This window comes from Nymphalis io, chromosome Z (genome assembly GCF_905147045.1).
Source record: "Nymphalis io chromosome Z, ilAglIoxx1.1, whole genome shotgun sequence".
In the NCBI taxonomy this organism is placed as follows: domain Eukaryota; kingdom Metazoa; phylum Arthropoda; class Insecta; order Lepidoptera; family Nymphalidae; genus Nymphalis; species Nymphalis io.
In genome coordinates, this window is record NC_065918.1 from 10,331,118 (window position 1) to 10,347,048 (window position 15,931).

The 15,931-nt window shown below is 30.1% G+C and overlaps 1 protein-coding gene across 1 annotated transcript; it reads right to left on the reverse strand.

The window, feature by feature from the left end:
• Positions 1 to 440: 440 nt before the first annotated feature.
• Positions 441 to 15,679, reverse strand: LOC126780463 (ras-related and estrogen-regulated growth inhibitor). The gene is made up of 5 exons (XM_050504963.1): positions 15,422 to 15,679; positions 3,752 to 3,808; positions 3,158 to 3,231; positions 2,408 to 2,584; positions 441 to 1,760 (listed from the first exon to the last, which is right to left on the reverse strand). The coding sequence occupies exons 1-5, from the start codon at positions 15,507 to 15,509 to the stop codon at positions 1,527 to 1,529; spliced, it is 630 nt and encodes a 209-aa protein (XP_050360920.1). The 5' UTR covers positions 15,510 to 15,679; the 3' UTR covers positions 441 to 1,526.
• Positions 15,680 to 15,931: the final 252 nt, after the last annotated feature.

A 15,931-nucleotide genomic window follows, 5' to 3' on the forward strand; every position in this document is an offset into this window, starting at 1 on the left:
AAATAAATTATTATTATTATTTAAGAATATAAATGATAATATGGAAATGCATTTTTAAGTTGATTTGATCCTGTAGACATAAAACGTGGATTGTAATCGAAGATTGCGGATTCTAATTTGGGTAAGCGCCACAAAGTTTTCAAGTAACTACATCTTTCGTGTTTACAACTATTCGTCACGTACTCGGGGATAAAAAATTACTTTGTGAGAAGACCTGCATCTATATGCTAAAATTCAGCCTCATATGAAATCATCAACCCATAGTGAAGCAGTGTGAAGGAATAAGATCCAAAACTTCTATCCAATAAGAGAGGAGGAGTTCGCCCAGCTATGGGAAAATATTTACGGACGTTATATAAAACTATTGTTTTCGCACATTTATTAGAATTGGTTAAAGTATTTTCATTGTAATTTTTTATATTATGAGAAAAAAACTCATGATAAGATATATTTTTTATTTAAATGACTACACACCTACTAATTACCTAATTTATCATTTAAGTAGCAACATTTTTAAAACTATTTACTTATACTTAGTCGTTCACATTACTATACTATTTATTTTTTACTATATTTTCTTTCACTTTCGAAATAGAGCAATACTGAAAAATTGTGCATAACATTACAAACGTATGATAAATTTGAAATATTATTTAAAAGTTTATTTGGGTTCCATTATAAATTATATTACTATTATATCTTCAGATTACACACCAAGTTTTTTCTTAAACAACTATTGTTAAGTTTATGGAGTTACGAGTCTTTTGAGTTATGTGAAGGTTATGTTTAATGATGAAAAATAAATTGAAATTGTTACTTGTGTAATTTATAAATAGCACTATATACTATTATACGAACCCATGTATGTATTTTACATTTAATATAATAAATATATTTAATTTGCGTATCCAGAATGAAACACGTTCTAGTCAAATGTTATGATTTGAGGCGATATATATTATATTATTTCAAAGATATATAGATATTTTTATTAAATTAATATATTTATATACCGTACCGTAACAGTCTGTGAATGTCCCACTGCTGGGCTAAAGGCCTCCTCTCCTCTTTTTGAGGAGAAGGTTTGGAGCTTATTTATATACAATATATAAATATATTTATTTATAATGATCATTTATATTTTATAATCTAATAGCATTAATAAAGATAGTTTCAATATGATTGCTGAATCTCGTGCTGGAACTAAGTGTACGTAATTTATACTAAATTGGATTTAAACAAAAAATAAAAAAGAGTAACTACAGAGTTTCTTAACGGTTCTTCTTAGTAGAATTTACATTGCGAACCGGTGGTAAGGTAACACTTGAGGATTTATTAGTACTTGTAAGTCTAATTGAATAAATATATTTTGAATTGATTTGTTTTGATAATGTTTATATAAATAAATTATTAAAAAAATGTAGTATAAAATAATGCTGGTAACGCTTACATAAATAATATTTTTAATCGACGGAAATATAAATAGGAAATTTAAACAGTACAACTAAATGCTGAAACTAATTATTTTAGTCTTTGGGTAATGCGCTGTCACTTTTCCCCCGAGAGTAGACTCTGTACGCCGTCTTCGAGCCCAGCATCCTGTCTAGCAGACTGTGTTTCGCTCTCCTCCTGTGAGTGAGCACTTCACGACAAAGGTCGTGGAACACTTCGCCTACTTGATTCACCTGCTCTGCAGCTGCAACTTCAGCAAAGCTGCATTCAAAATCCTTAGCTAATATTTCTCCTTCTTCAGGGCTCACCTGTAATTTAAAAATGTTAATTTACTTATTTTTATGCACCACTCAATTTAGCCTATCGAATTACTTTTTTTATGTATTCGTATTATTAACCTATTTGTCATTCATAAGCAAACTGGTTTTTCAGTTATTATTGTAAAGTAGTGTGGAGTGTAAAAAGCTGAGATGGCCTAGTAGCTAGAACGCGTGAATCTTAACCGATAATCGTGGTTTCAAACCCTGGCAAGCAGTGTTTATAAATCATCTCGTGCTTGGCGGTGAAGGAAAAAATCGTGAGGAAACCTGCATGTGGCTAATTTCACTGAAATTCTGCCATTGTGTAATCCAGCAACCCGTATTGAAGCAGCTTGGTAGAATAAGCTCCAAACCTTCTCTTCAAAAAGGAGAGGAGACCTTATTTATGTTTATTTAATATTGTTCAATACATATAAAACAAGAAAATTATATCTAGGCTGCATACGAGGCAAGAATCAAAAATGTACTCCTGTCACTTTCAGTAACAGAAATCAATTTTATAATACAACGCCTAAATAATATTTTTTCAACAATTTGTTTTAAGCGAGAATATAATTCATCTAAAATGAGTAAAATATTTATTTTTTATTTGAAAACAGAGTAAGGAAATATTTAATATGTTGAATTTGTCACACCTGTCTCAAATGCACCATATCCGCCTTATTACCGACGAGGGTTAGCGGCACTTCGGGCTGCAAGCTCTGCTTCGCTCTCCGTACATAGTTAAATGAATCCCTATCAGTTATTGAATAAACTAGGAATAAGCCATCAGCCCATTGTGCTATTTCGTTCCCTGGAAGATCATCCAAACTCTGTAAATAGATATTTATTTTATTATATATGATAAGTTATTATTATTTTAAACATAAGTAAGTACTAATGATAATAATATACATTTTTGCAAATTGATGCTCTTAAATAATTTTGAAAAGAATTCGTGACGTAAAAGTACGACGTGCGGTTGATTATATTTTTTAAATATTATAATTTACATTGTTATTGCCGACGGTCAAATGGTGCAACTGATTGTAAGTGATCATTTCCGCCCATATACATTGGCACTGTAAGAAATGTAAATCATTATGCTTATACCGTGAGTGCATAGTGTATTGGAATTGTGACCATCGAATCTCAGATGTTATTTTTTCTACTATTATACTAATTGTCCCACTTATTCTTTAAACCACAATGCAGCTATACAAAGTATTAATGTTTTGATGGTAAGATAGTGAGTTGTACCTACACAAAAAGCTTGCACAAAGCCTACCACCACCAACAAACATGGATGAATGGTTGTTTGATAATATTGATTTTTATACTATAATTAAAAATAATATTTTGAGATGAAGCGCTATTTGGAACGGAGCATGCAACGCTGTAGTTACCTTGGGACACGTGTCTAAAATTTCAAAAAGTATGGGCTCTCCATCTAAGAGTGCTTCGTGTTTGTATTTGCTTTCTGGAAAAAAAATATACTTTAGACATTAATTTCTTTAAATACCGCAATAATATGCTTAAAAATTATTGTAAACCTTATAATCTTATGTGTTAATTTATTTTGTGCTTAGAAATACATTATTAAAGATTCGCCCGCGTGCTTTTATTATTTTTGTTGTTTCCAGTAGGGTTATCAAAATGGTTACACGACAATATTTTTCTAGACAAAGCAATGAAATATAATTATGTATTCGTCTAAAATCGATAAATTATTAACTGTAACTAGTAGTAAGGTACAAACACTTACTATTTTATTTTATTTTAATATAGCAAGTTTTCGAATTAATATTTATGTCAGTAAAACATATGTATATTAAATAAAATACAATTAAGTACCACGTCAACAATATGTTAATTAGTTGCATTTATGATTGTGGTTTTATTCCATGAAGATAAAATTCAATTGAGATTATATTACTTTGAATAGATTCTCGTTTGCTAGCTTATGTTAGCAATTAAATTAATTATTTACAAAAACTTACCCTGTTGATGGTCGTACTCGCCTATGTATCTTTTTGTGAGAAATCGAACAGTAAGCGCTGTAAACAATAAAATAATATGTAACTAAACGTTTAAATTAATGCTATTATAACTAATATTGACCTAAATATTAAATGCCGCTTGGCATAAATACATATTTCTTAATGGTTATTTTTATAAATAAAATTGGAGTTGCAACGAATAAAGGTTAGGTTAAAATAAATTGAAATAAATTAAAGGTTATTCAAATATTTTTATAATCATATATTCAGCCGAATACTTAAAAACATAATTAAAAAAAAATATATAAAGCAGGAAATTAATCATGTATCTTTTATGAATGCTGAACATACATTGCTAGTTTTAAAAAGCGTAGTTTCTCTCATTATTTATCGAAAAGATCGATGGAATGGTCCCATATGTCAAAAAACTAATTAAATTTATGTTACCTTGGTACTTATTAGATATGTAATTTAATTATGACTAAATTAACGCTAACAAAATCAACTTATTTAGTAGTTATTATTTGCAAATCAATAAAAGTTGTTTTCGACGATGTCGTAAATTTAAATTGTTAAATATAAAATTGAATAAGTACTTTTGTCTTAATATTATTATTAACTTGTGTTATGGTGCGGAAAAATCAACTTTTTGGAATTATTGTTATGGTTTGGCTATTGGGCCCAATATTCGGTATTCGGTATGAGGCCCAATATATTATTCCTTGCAACTATACAAATAATTAAAAAAGGCTTATTCCACAAAATAATCGATTGCTGGCAAACTTTATTATAATAATTTTAGCTGTAGACTGAGAATACAGCCAAAGCTAAGACTGGTGGCACATCGCACATTCTTTCCACATTGTGAGACAGATCTCTTGAAAAAGTTAAAGGCCCTTTGTTATATTTGATTTTTGACATTTTCACTATAAAGAATATTAACTATCCCTACATATACTTACCATGTAAAACGCCAAAATTGTTAATTATTGAAATAATTTATAATGAAACCAAATTAATAAATAAAAACGAATAAGTAAAACATAGAGTATCGTTCATAAAATAGATATATTTTTCTTAACTTTGTAATAAAAATATAAAGCAACGAAGTACAAGGGAGTAATGAGGGTGGGTACATCAGCATAAGAGAGTGATCCCGTCACGACATACGAGTCGATCTTACGCACCGATATACCTATATCTTTCACATCAATAATTATGTCAGAATAATTTTGGTAAAATAAGTATCTAGCTATATAACAAAAGTCAAAAAATAATTTTGATTAAAAATATAAAGTAACAATAACATTTTATTTAAAATATTTATTTAATTTTGCTGCAGTAATTTTGCAGACGCAATTAAAATCATTCGAGCAAGTCCGTGTTGGGCCAAGGAAACAGCAGACAGTATGAATAATAATTTTATTTAAATTTGATCTCAACTGCTTAATATCTTGGTAATTAGTACACCAAATAGCCCTCTTAATAAATTACGCAATGTATTAAGAGTTTTAAGTAAATCTTTATTTAAGCAATAATTCATAAATACAGTATAAGATTATGTCGTTTACGTGGATTAAAGCTGCATAAAACAATAATATTTTTTAAGTCTAAAGTATGAAATCTACCGTCACTTTGTATTTTCTAGTACAGTTTGAATGTATTTTAATACAATAAATATATTTCCTCTACCATGATGTTTAAAAACTAAAGCGATCAAAAAGCTGAAATGTATAAACCTGTTTTGTCTTTAAATATCATTTTATTTTTATACTTAACAAATGCAATATGTTAACGCACAGAAACGTAAATAAATAAAATTTCGATTCCAAAGTATAACCGATGATAAATGTGACTTCAATCCCACGGAAATAACTTGTATTTATGATACGAACATCACGCCTGTGAAACTTGCGCTATGAGTCCAAATCTACTTTTATAAACAGATGAAATCAATGCGGATGTCTGTGTAACTCGGTCATTATAATCGTTTTATTCAACTCGTAATCAAATTGTTTTCAATTTAATTTAAATATTATCTGTTAAAATATTTCAGATTGTAGATTGTTTTTCTTCTAATCTAATGTAATAAAAGGCAAGAACAAATATGTTCGAATAACAATTTGTAAACGAATGTAGTGGGATTGAATATGATCAAAATTCCAATATACGATGGCTAGCATACATCTAAGACGTCATGACTTTGAGGATCTTGATTGACATTAAGAATTTTGAAGATAAACGGATTGGAATGGGCGTGAATTACAAATAGCGGCAAGATCTTGTAAAAATAAACGATAAAATTCGATCAGCATCTGTCTTAATATTGGATTCTGTTTGTTTGTTGAGCACACAATAAACACATCCAAAGAATGACGACTGCTTTCGAAATTACGAGAGCATTAAAAGACAAGCGCGTGTTTCACATTTATTAAAAATAAAGTTTACATTACATCAGGGCACTACGCATCGTTGAATCGAGACTACGATGGTTTCAGAAGTAGGAAAGCTGAACCCACGCGGGGTCATAAAATTCTATTATTTCATTTTTCATTAACATGTCATGGACACATTCTAAATCCAAATTTAAGTTCCTTTACCTACTAATAATAAATTTTAATGTAAACACGTGTTCTTGTAATAAAATAGATTCTAAAATTATTCTAAAGTTGAGTATAAAATAATAAACAAATCTCGTAAGTAATTTGCCTAAGATATATGGTGCCCTCATACAACCAGATGTAGTTTAGGTGTTAATAAAGTTTGCTAAAATACTTGCAAATATGAATTAACATGAAATTTCATAATTATATGACAATTAAAAAAAAAATTGGTAACCACAATCAATTTGCTTTTAAGAAAAATAATATTTTTATATATATATTTTTACAGTTTTCGACACGTTCCATAAAATGAATTTTAAAGTAAGTTTAAGATAGAATATAATATTTTACATTTGTCCCTTTTTGAGAACCTTATTGTAACCGTATTGTGCATACGTTCCGATGATATTTTTATTCTGCATTAACTACATATGTATTACAGGTTTTATATATGGTATATATATGTTTTTTTCAATTAGCAAAAACAATTTTGACTTTCAATATTTATAATAGTATAGTATATTAAAGTGTCACTGACATTGACTGTCTCGTTGGTCTAATGGCTAGATGTAAGGTTGCAGACGCGAAGGTCATGGGTTTAAATCCCAGGTCGGGCCGGTCGATAAAAAGTTATTGGGTTTTCCTGTCAAAAATTATCAGTAGCAGCCCGGAGTTTGGAACTTGGAAGTGCGTATACTCCCGTGCGTCGGAAAGCACGTAAAGCCGTTGGTCTTACGCCTCGACTCTTTCCGGTCGTGTCGGATTGTCGTCCCATCGGATTATGAGAGTTAGGGAATAGAGAGTGCACCTTCATTTGCGCACACACTTGAGCACTATAATATGTCCTGCGCAGTTGGCTTATATATATGGAGAACCAAGAGGGTTCTCCAGATCGATTTTGGCCGCCGTGGCCAAAATCGGTCTGGAGAACTATTATAAAGTGCCATATATTATTATTAGCAATGATCCAGTTTTTACGATAATGATAGATCACTGCATATAAAAATAAAAAACAATCATGTCTCTTTATGTTTCGAAATTAATTAAGTATGTTATTGTAAGCCGATTGGAACGAAAAATACCGGGCAAGTTCGAGTTGGACTCGCATACTGAGGGTTCCGTATCACCACACAATACTAAAAGATTTACCAAGTTATTTTTAAATTTAGACATTTCCAAGGTTTTGCTTTAATTTGTTCCAACACTTTGTTTGTTCGCATACATTTGATGTGGTTTGCACTAGTAAATAAGTAGAGCTTTGCTTAGAGTAAAATACAGGTTTTATCTATTTCAAATAGGTAAATTAAATGCGAGAAAAAAGTTAATTCATCTTTTAAAATAATTCTACGCGGACTAAGTCGCATAATCGCAATTTTTTTTTTGTGATTTAACTACAAATTTACGGTTTTTGGATTTTCCCTTAACGTATGTTATATATTAGCTTCTTGCCAGATTCTACGATTCCAGGTCAACGGGAATTAGCCCATAGGTTTTGATTACCTTGTGAGTGAGATAAGATGAATGAGATTAAATTGCGTTGACTTAGAAATTTGATTTTTTAACAGCTCCAAGGGACTGCAGATTTAGTATTTGATATCAATATAAACTTGATACCTCCACGCGTTCTCGTGAAAAAGAGTTTTGACAGAGAGACAGATAGATACTGATGAAACAATAAATTTGCGGTTTTTGGATTTTTTCCTATACTGGTACTACAAGAAATAGCTTCTTGCTAAATTTCATGATTCTAGGTCAACAGGAAGTACCCTATGGATTTTGATTCTCTTTGCCAATGTATGGGAAATGCGACATAAACGGCCATATCTTTTGATTGCGTACACTTAGAAGTTTGATTTTTCACAGCTCCAAGGGACCGTAGAGCTCAGTATTTGGTATTAATTCCAACTTTATACCTATAACTTCATACCTATATATATATATATATATATATAACTTTTTCTCAAGAACGCAAAAAGGGTCTTGATGGACAGATAGACAGACTGACGGACAGACGGACAACGAAGTAGTCTTATAAGGGTTCCTTTTTTCCTTTAGACCTCTAAAAAAGGGACCCCAAAAAAATTATAATAAATTAAATATCCAAGGAATACATTAGTGAAAATCGTATTTATGTTCATTCTACAGAATTTAAGTGATACGTTGGTTTGCCTGAATTTGAATATTTTCTGTGACAATTGCCTTAATAATTTTATTTTATTTACATACTTTAAATTAAGTTTACATGATACGCTGTGATTAATGTGCAAAGTTGTCGAAAGAAGGCCTTTTCAGTGCGTTAAGAACTCTGTTATTTTTATTAGTTTAAAATATGTATGTTGTTAATGTACTGATGTGACAAAACTTCCCTTCACTTTTATTATTTGTTCAATATTTACTTTCTCGAATCTCGTAGTCAAAGCGCGGGATTACGTTTGAGTAATGTATCTTATTTATTTTTACCAATAACTTAAACTTATGCTTAGCTATCAATGAAATAGAAGGTGTCATTAAATTAAAAAACAACCTTAATATTAATCTAACCTTTAAATAAACTTGATTTTTTCATTCCTCGAGCAACATATTAATAATAGCATGATTTTTATTTGAGTATCATAAATTTACGATAAAATATATTTTTTCGCTTTAAAATTTCGCAATAGCGGCTTCATTTATTTGAAAATATTATCAAATAGCTGTTGTAAAACTGATTTATGTATATATGAAATACTTACACCGAACTGATGCTTTAAAAATAGTAATCGAAAAGCAACCTTTACCATTATCATACCTAAATAACATTTAATGGTTAATCATTTATAATACTTAAGCTGAATAGTCACATCTTTGTAATAAATATTCATGCTCTTCGAAATATAGAACATCAACAATTTCATGTAAAGCTTGTCGTTGGCTCTTTCCGGTAGGGTCTGCCAAATAAATTTATACTACACTATATCCATTTCGGTACAATAAGTAATTCAGTGTAACTGACGTTTATAAGTGCATGGATACATTGTAGTAGGATTTCCTCCGAGAGAGTATGTTATTGTTTAGAGCTTAGTGGAACTGCGCTTATATTTGGATTGAAATCTGATGTACTCTTTACAATCTGATATGTAAGACTTTATTAATTCGAAGTGAGAATGAGTCACTGACCAAAGCGATATATACAAGAGTTACTAGAACTCTCTATGCAACTTACTATTTATAACAATACTTACTATAAGATTACCGAATATTAGAGATGAAGATGAAGTGCTATCATTTGTGTTGTATACGATGGTGGACGAAAGTGTTTTTTTAATTATTTAAATACCTTATTGCACAAAATTAAGTTCCACGAAAAAAGGTCTCAACTAATCGATGTTTTACCAGCCAGCCATAAGACTTCGAGAAGTGCATTTGATTTAATATATAAGTAAACATACATACAACAACATAGCGAACATATTAGCCTTGAGAATCTGAAATCTAACGAACGATAAATTAACCGAATCATGTAAAAATGGTTCAAGTCGATCTGAACGTGATTCAAAATTGGCGAAACCTCAACTAATTACAACTAAATTCTAAAAAATAAATCATATTTCAGCTTTTGGACAAAGCATTGTTAAAGTTGATGCGATTGAACATTTCGGTGTTACACAGGCCTTAGTCTGACATATATTGTCTTTTCATAGAGTAGAGAGCATTCGATACGCATTTTCTATAGACCTCGTTTTGATATCCAGCGGTGTATTTCATTTATTTCAAAATAAAAACGACGTAACCATCTTCGCAAGATGCATAACCTCAAATCTTTATAACTAATTAATATAATAATTATATAATGGAGTAATAATCCCTCTGCGACTACCACGGAAAAAATCATAATGGCACTACTGCAACAGGGACTTGGGTTCCGAAACATCTCATATCTCGTGAATCGGGACTCTCTAGCCGAAACTCGAGGCTTGCTTGTCAAAATCGTTAATAATCTTATTTACAAAAGGTAATAATTAGTTTAATCGTTTAGTTTTTAGTACTCTAGTCTGTCACTGAAACTTACAAAACTATATTATATTAAAATATATTATTTATATATATAATATATTATATTATATGGCTAATGATTTATAAATTAAAATTTATTGTTGCTTATTATATTAAAACTGTTTACACATTTAATTAAATAATTATAATTGCAGTATGCCTCATAAGAGATAGAAAATTATAATAATAATAAATCAACATTTTTATAAATAATATAATCGTAAGACCGTATCAGATTTTTCATTTTAATTGTTTGTATAATCAATATTAACTTGGCGTAACTCCAGCGTGGTTAGCCAAATAGCAGGTTATTGGCATGTCTGATATTATCGTCACTGTTACAATTTTTTTTTAATTAAACTCGGTATTTACTTAACGATTTATGTAACACAAACCAGAAAGTTGTATAATACGTAAAATAACATTATATTACAATATTTCGTATATATACTTATTTAAATATTTCATGTATCTCAAAAACATCGACGATTTGGCTTCAATTTTGAATTTACATATGAGTTTTGCTTTTTAAGTTTAAATATGTAGGTGTCCTTCCTGAAATCAATTGTTTCAGAAAAAATACAAAATAAAGACGAACAGAACGCGGTCGCTTAGTTACAACAATATAATAATATTAATATTATTTATTTTTAACAACATTTTACAAACCATATTACGACATGAATACATTAGCAGCTTCGTTCGCTCATAAATTATATTATCTTTATTTTCACGATTTAACTTTTCCAAATACTAACTAAAAACCAATTATGTCACCTTATTAATAATTAATTCATTAAAAGACAAGACCTCATAATTTTATATTTTATAGTTTTATAATAAAAAAGATTATGTCATAAAGAGTGAAATAAATTTACCTAAAAATATTTCAACATAATCGTAAAAGATTTTCAGAACATTAAAAAAAACGCGTATTCATAATTTACACTCATAGTCATTACTGAGTACTCTCGCCTAAAGACCCTTTACATTTATCAAATGTTAGAACAACGCATTATGTACAGCTAACGGGTAGACAGATAGACTGACGAATCTTAACAATCAACTCGCACAAAAGCCTGTCAACCCGTCACGAGAAACACGTGCTATATTTCACGCTTTGAACGGAACACCCAAATATTTATCCAACTCGAAGTGAAGAGATTGAAACAAAAATTTCTCATTAAAATAACTGGAAGAAAACTTTACGAATAAAAACATACATTGTTAGTCGTTCCGGAGGCGATCGCAACGATTAATTGTTACACTTTTATAGCGAAGTTGCGGAGATCAAAGGGAAATGAATAAGAAATTACGTTAGCGAGGGTTTTAGTTACGACGATAAAGATCTTCACGAATTATGAAATTCAAAATGTATGCATTGACTACATGTAAAGATACATAACTAATAACTAACGAGGGTTTGGGTTCCGAGACGCCTCGTGTCGTTACGTTTTACTTTATTTTTAAGGGCACGCTATATAATAAATTAGCTTGAGTACACTCATATGATTGATACTACATTTTTTTTTGTATTTCTTCTATATTTTAACGATTTCTTATATATCTTTAAATATATTGTCATAACTCTAATAAGTTTTAAGAACAAATAATAATAAACGTAAAAATAATAATACCTACGTGAATCTCGAAAATTGTATTCATTTAAGTATTTAATAAACGAGGGAAAATAAATAAAAAAAAAAACATATTTGAAATAAATAAACTTCTATCACGACAGAGTACATAATATCAATCCGACGCGATACAAGAAATCATTAGGTATTATGTTGCTACGAAATATACTAAATAACACCAATTATAAAATAACGCGATAAATTGTAAAATATAAGTAGTGCAAGAAATTAATATTTACAGTTTAAAATTCTTTTTAACGACCTTCGTCATTCAGCACTCAAAGTTTACGACCCTGAAAGTCTTAAATGAAATATTTCACGTATTATAGTAGTAAATATCTTTGCAATACAACATACTTACTCCATTACGATATTATTTTACGATTAAATTAATTTTTGTAAAAAAATAAATTTATAGAAATTAGCTTGTACTTATTATCCTATTTTTTAATAAAAGGTTCAATTTTTTATTCGATTTTTTTTCAGCCTAGTTTTGCTTATTATTTAATCAATAAAATCGAGTCACAATAGGCATACTTGGTGGTAGGGCTTTGTGCAACCCCTTCTGGGTAGGTGGGTGGTGGTGTTACGTTCCGGTATGAACGGGTAAACGAACCACTATGAGGAATGGTTAATACTTATTACAACGCCAATGTCTATGGGTGTTGGTGACCATTTAACATCAGCTGGCCCATTTACCCGCCCGCCTACATATAACATAAAAAAATCAAAAACAGAACTATCAAAACCAGTTCACAATCAACAAAGATATCGAGTCTCTTTTTGGTGTCGAGTAGAAACGAATGACAAGATCGTTCATGTCGTATGATCGTACCTGTGTAAATTTAAAACTTATTCGATCCCTTGCCCCTAACGTGCTAAAGAAGTGACCTTTCAATCTCCATTATCATCATTATTAAAAGCGATCTCTACATTCTAAAAAAATGAATTTTAAAAGTGTGTGTTTTGTATTTACATAAAAATATTTAAAAATGTGATGTGTGAAATCATTATACACATAAATCTTATATAAGATTTCAATTGTACTATCACAACCTTGGGCACTCTTAAGTAATAAGCCTACAAATTATGAAATGAATAGTCCAAAGTAAAAACCTTATTGTGCAAATTCAAAATCACCTAAAGTGCTTTATTTTGAGAGAAATTATTCTGATAGGCGCAATTGAGTTCAGCTGTTGGCCTGTTGCAATGCTCCGATATAAGTGCTTAGTGAATTAGCTCTCCAGAAATAAAAACTACTTATTTATGCCGTATTGACGCGTTTTCACACTTTAACTTTTATATTGAATAAATAGATTGTAGTGATATTAAATAAAATTATAAAAACATGTAACACACGACGCCAAGAAATAAGACGTAGATTAAATTGTAAAAATAACACAATAAGCTATGTATGTGGGCACATCGCTTGTTTTTTCATAACAATTGAATTAGTATTCAGATGGTTCGTATCGATAATCACGGTGACTGGTTGACGTAATGATCTAAGATATTGTTTCGATCGGCTCAGCATAAACAGAAATAGTTAACATATTTCCAAACATATTTTTAGCTCACTAGAGGGCGATCTTATAAGCACGTCATTGTCTTGTCTTTGGCTATTCATATCTAACTATACAGTTGTACCAATACAGACATTTTTATGACATATTTTATAAAATATTGACATTTTTATAGTCCATATTACACCGACTTTGGCATTTTTTTCTAATATTTTTGATTGTTTATACTTTAACTACTAATAATATTTTACTTCAAGTATATTCAATCGAATCTAATACAGATGTTGCAAGTTCAATTTGGCTCTGGTTAAGCGCTATTATTATTTATCCTTCTATAATCCACATATATTCACTATACCCGTGCTTTACTATATTTAATCAACATTCATTTTGTTTCTTATTTAAAACAAAGACAAGAGCGATATACATTTAAATGAAAAATATAACTAATATTAAACATAACTTTAATAATAAACATAATTTAACTTCAGAATCGAATCTGCGTAACTATCGCTAAACAGCCCAAATATCACTGATTGAGTTGTAGACGCTTAAGGTCTATTCAAGCGAGAGAATTATTGTTGACACACAAAGAAGGGTTTTTGTTTTAATTATTAAATATATTTTGTTTATAAAGTGAAAGTATTATAATCATGCATAAATGAATAAAACAGAAAAAAAATTGCCATTAGGATGACAGAAATTGTTTTTTGTTTTGTATCAACTCATCATCAAGTTTATTTCGAAATCAATTTACCACTATCATGGACCGATCTATTGCTACAAACGAGCAAACTCTACCAAAAAAATCAAGTAAGGTAAACACCGACTGAGGGTAGTAAATAACTATTGTAAGTATATTAAATACAGAATGTACCAAAGCAAACAAAGGCAGACATTATAGCAATTAGCTATTTAATAAGAAGTAAGAAACTAAAGTCTATAAATATATATAAATATACCATGTTGATTTTATTTTATGCTAAGACATTTTTTAACTACACACAAGTATAAAGTGCATTGAATTATGCTCATTGACCCAAATACATATCAAAGGTACATGGCGCCGCAAGCCAATAACAATGTTGGCGCCAAAATTAGACGAAACCAAACTAAATTCTAGCAATTATAATGTCGATATATTTAACATGTCCTTTTGTGATTATATGTTATTAATCTAATTCTATCAACAACGTAATACGTTTTTTATTATTACTTGTGTTTTTTATAGAAATAACGATGTTTCAGCGAGTACCCGTTGAATCTTTCCGAGTCTCTCATTCGTTCGCATTTCATACTTTTGTATCTAAAAATTATATATAATACAGATATTGTATTTATAAAATATAATAATGTATTATTAATTCCGAGTTAAGTAACTACATTAATTCTTATAATTAATATTCTACACACCTACATGTATGATAAATTCGCGTTGCAATTAATTTTTTTTATAAGGAATATAAATTTATTATTATTTATTAACATGACAAAATTAATCGCAATTCGCTCTGTCTTTTATCGACATATATGCAAAATATGTCCTGATGTTTCATAAATGAGTAAGATAGGCGAAAAGTACCTTAATCTCTGTTATCCTATGACAAATTATTTTAATAACTAAATAGACATTGAGATTGTAAACATTGTAACAAGAGATTAATTGAGAGAGAGAGGTAAATTGTAAGAGATTGTAACAAGTGCTACTCTTAGTTCTTCAATACAAAAAAATTGGGACCAAAAGCAATGTAGACTTTTTCCATCAGTATTATAAGCTTTCAAAAATATCTTTAATACTTGAATTATATTTTTTTCATAAGCTGAAATACACAATACCCCAAGTGTCCCTTACGCTCGCATTCGTCGCACACATACCGCTTTTGCCGACCGATGGTGCACCGACCACTGCCACTTTCACTTCGGACAGCGATGATTTCTTCCGTCGAATCCCTCGAGTTGTCATTTTCTCGTGTGCATGACCCGATCGGCGAGCCTGCCGAATGCTCCGCGTACGGCGTTTGACGTACCGCTCACCGATTCACTCAACGAAAACCCCGCTCCCGCCTACCAGCTAAAAATATATAAAGCGACACTGCTCTGACATCGGTTCCCGTGTTAATGGGTCAAGATCTGGCCAAGATCAGTCGTGCAAATAGGCATGTTTACGTCGCGTTGAGCTTCCTGACGCTTCGCGCCACGTGTCCGTGGCGACACGCCAATCTAATCAACGGGTCTCAACTTAACAATTTTATTTCAATAATTTATGACAAGGGCCACTTTCGATTGTGATATGTCTTTTTAAATTACTAGTTAGGATTATTAAAAATTCAACGTTATTGAGCTTATATTTACTTTAAAATGACTGTCTATTATCGTTTATTTTTA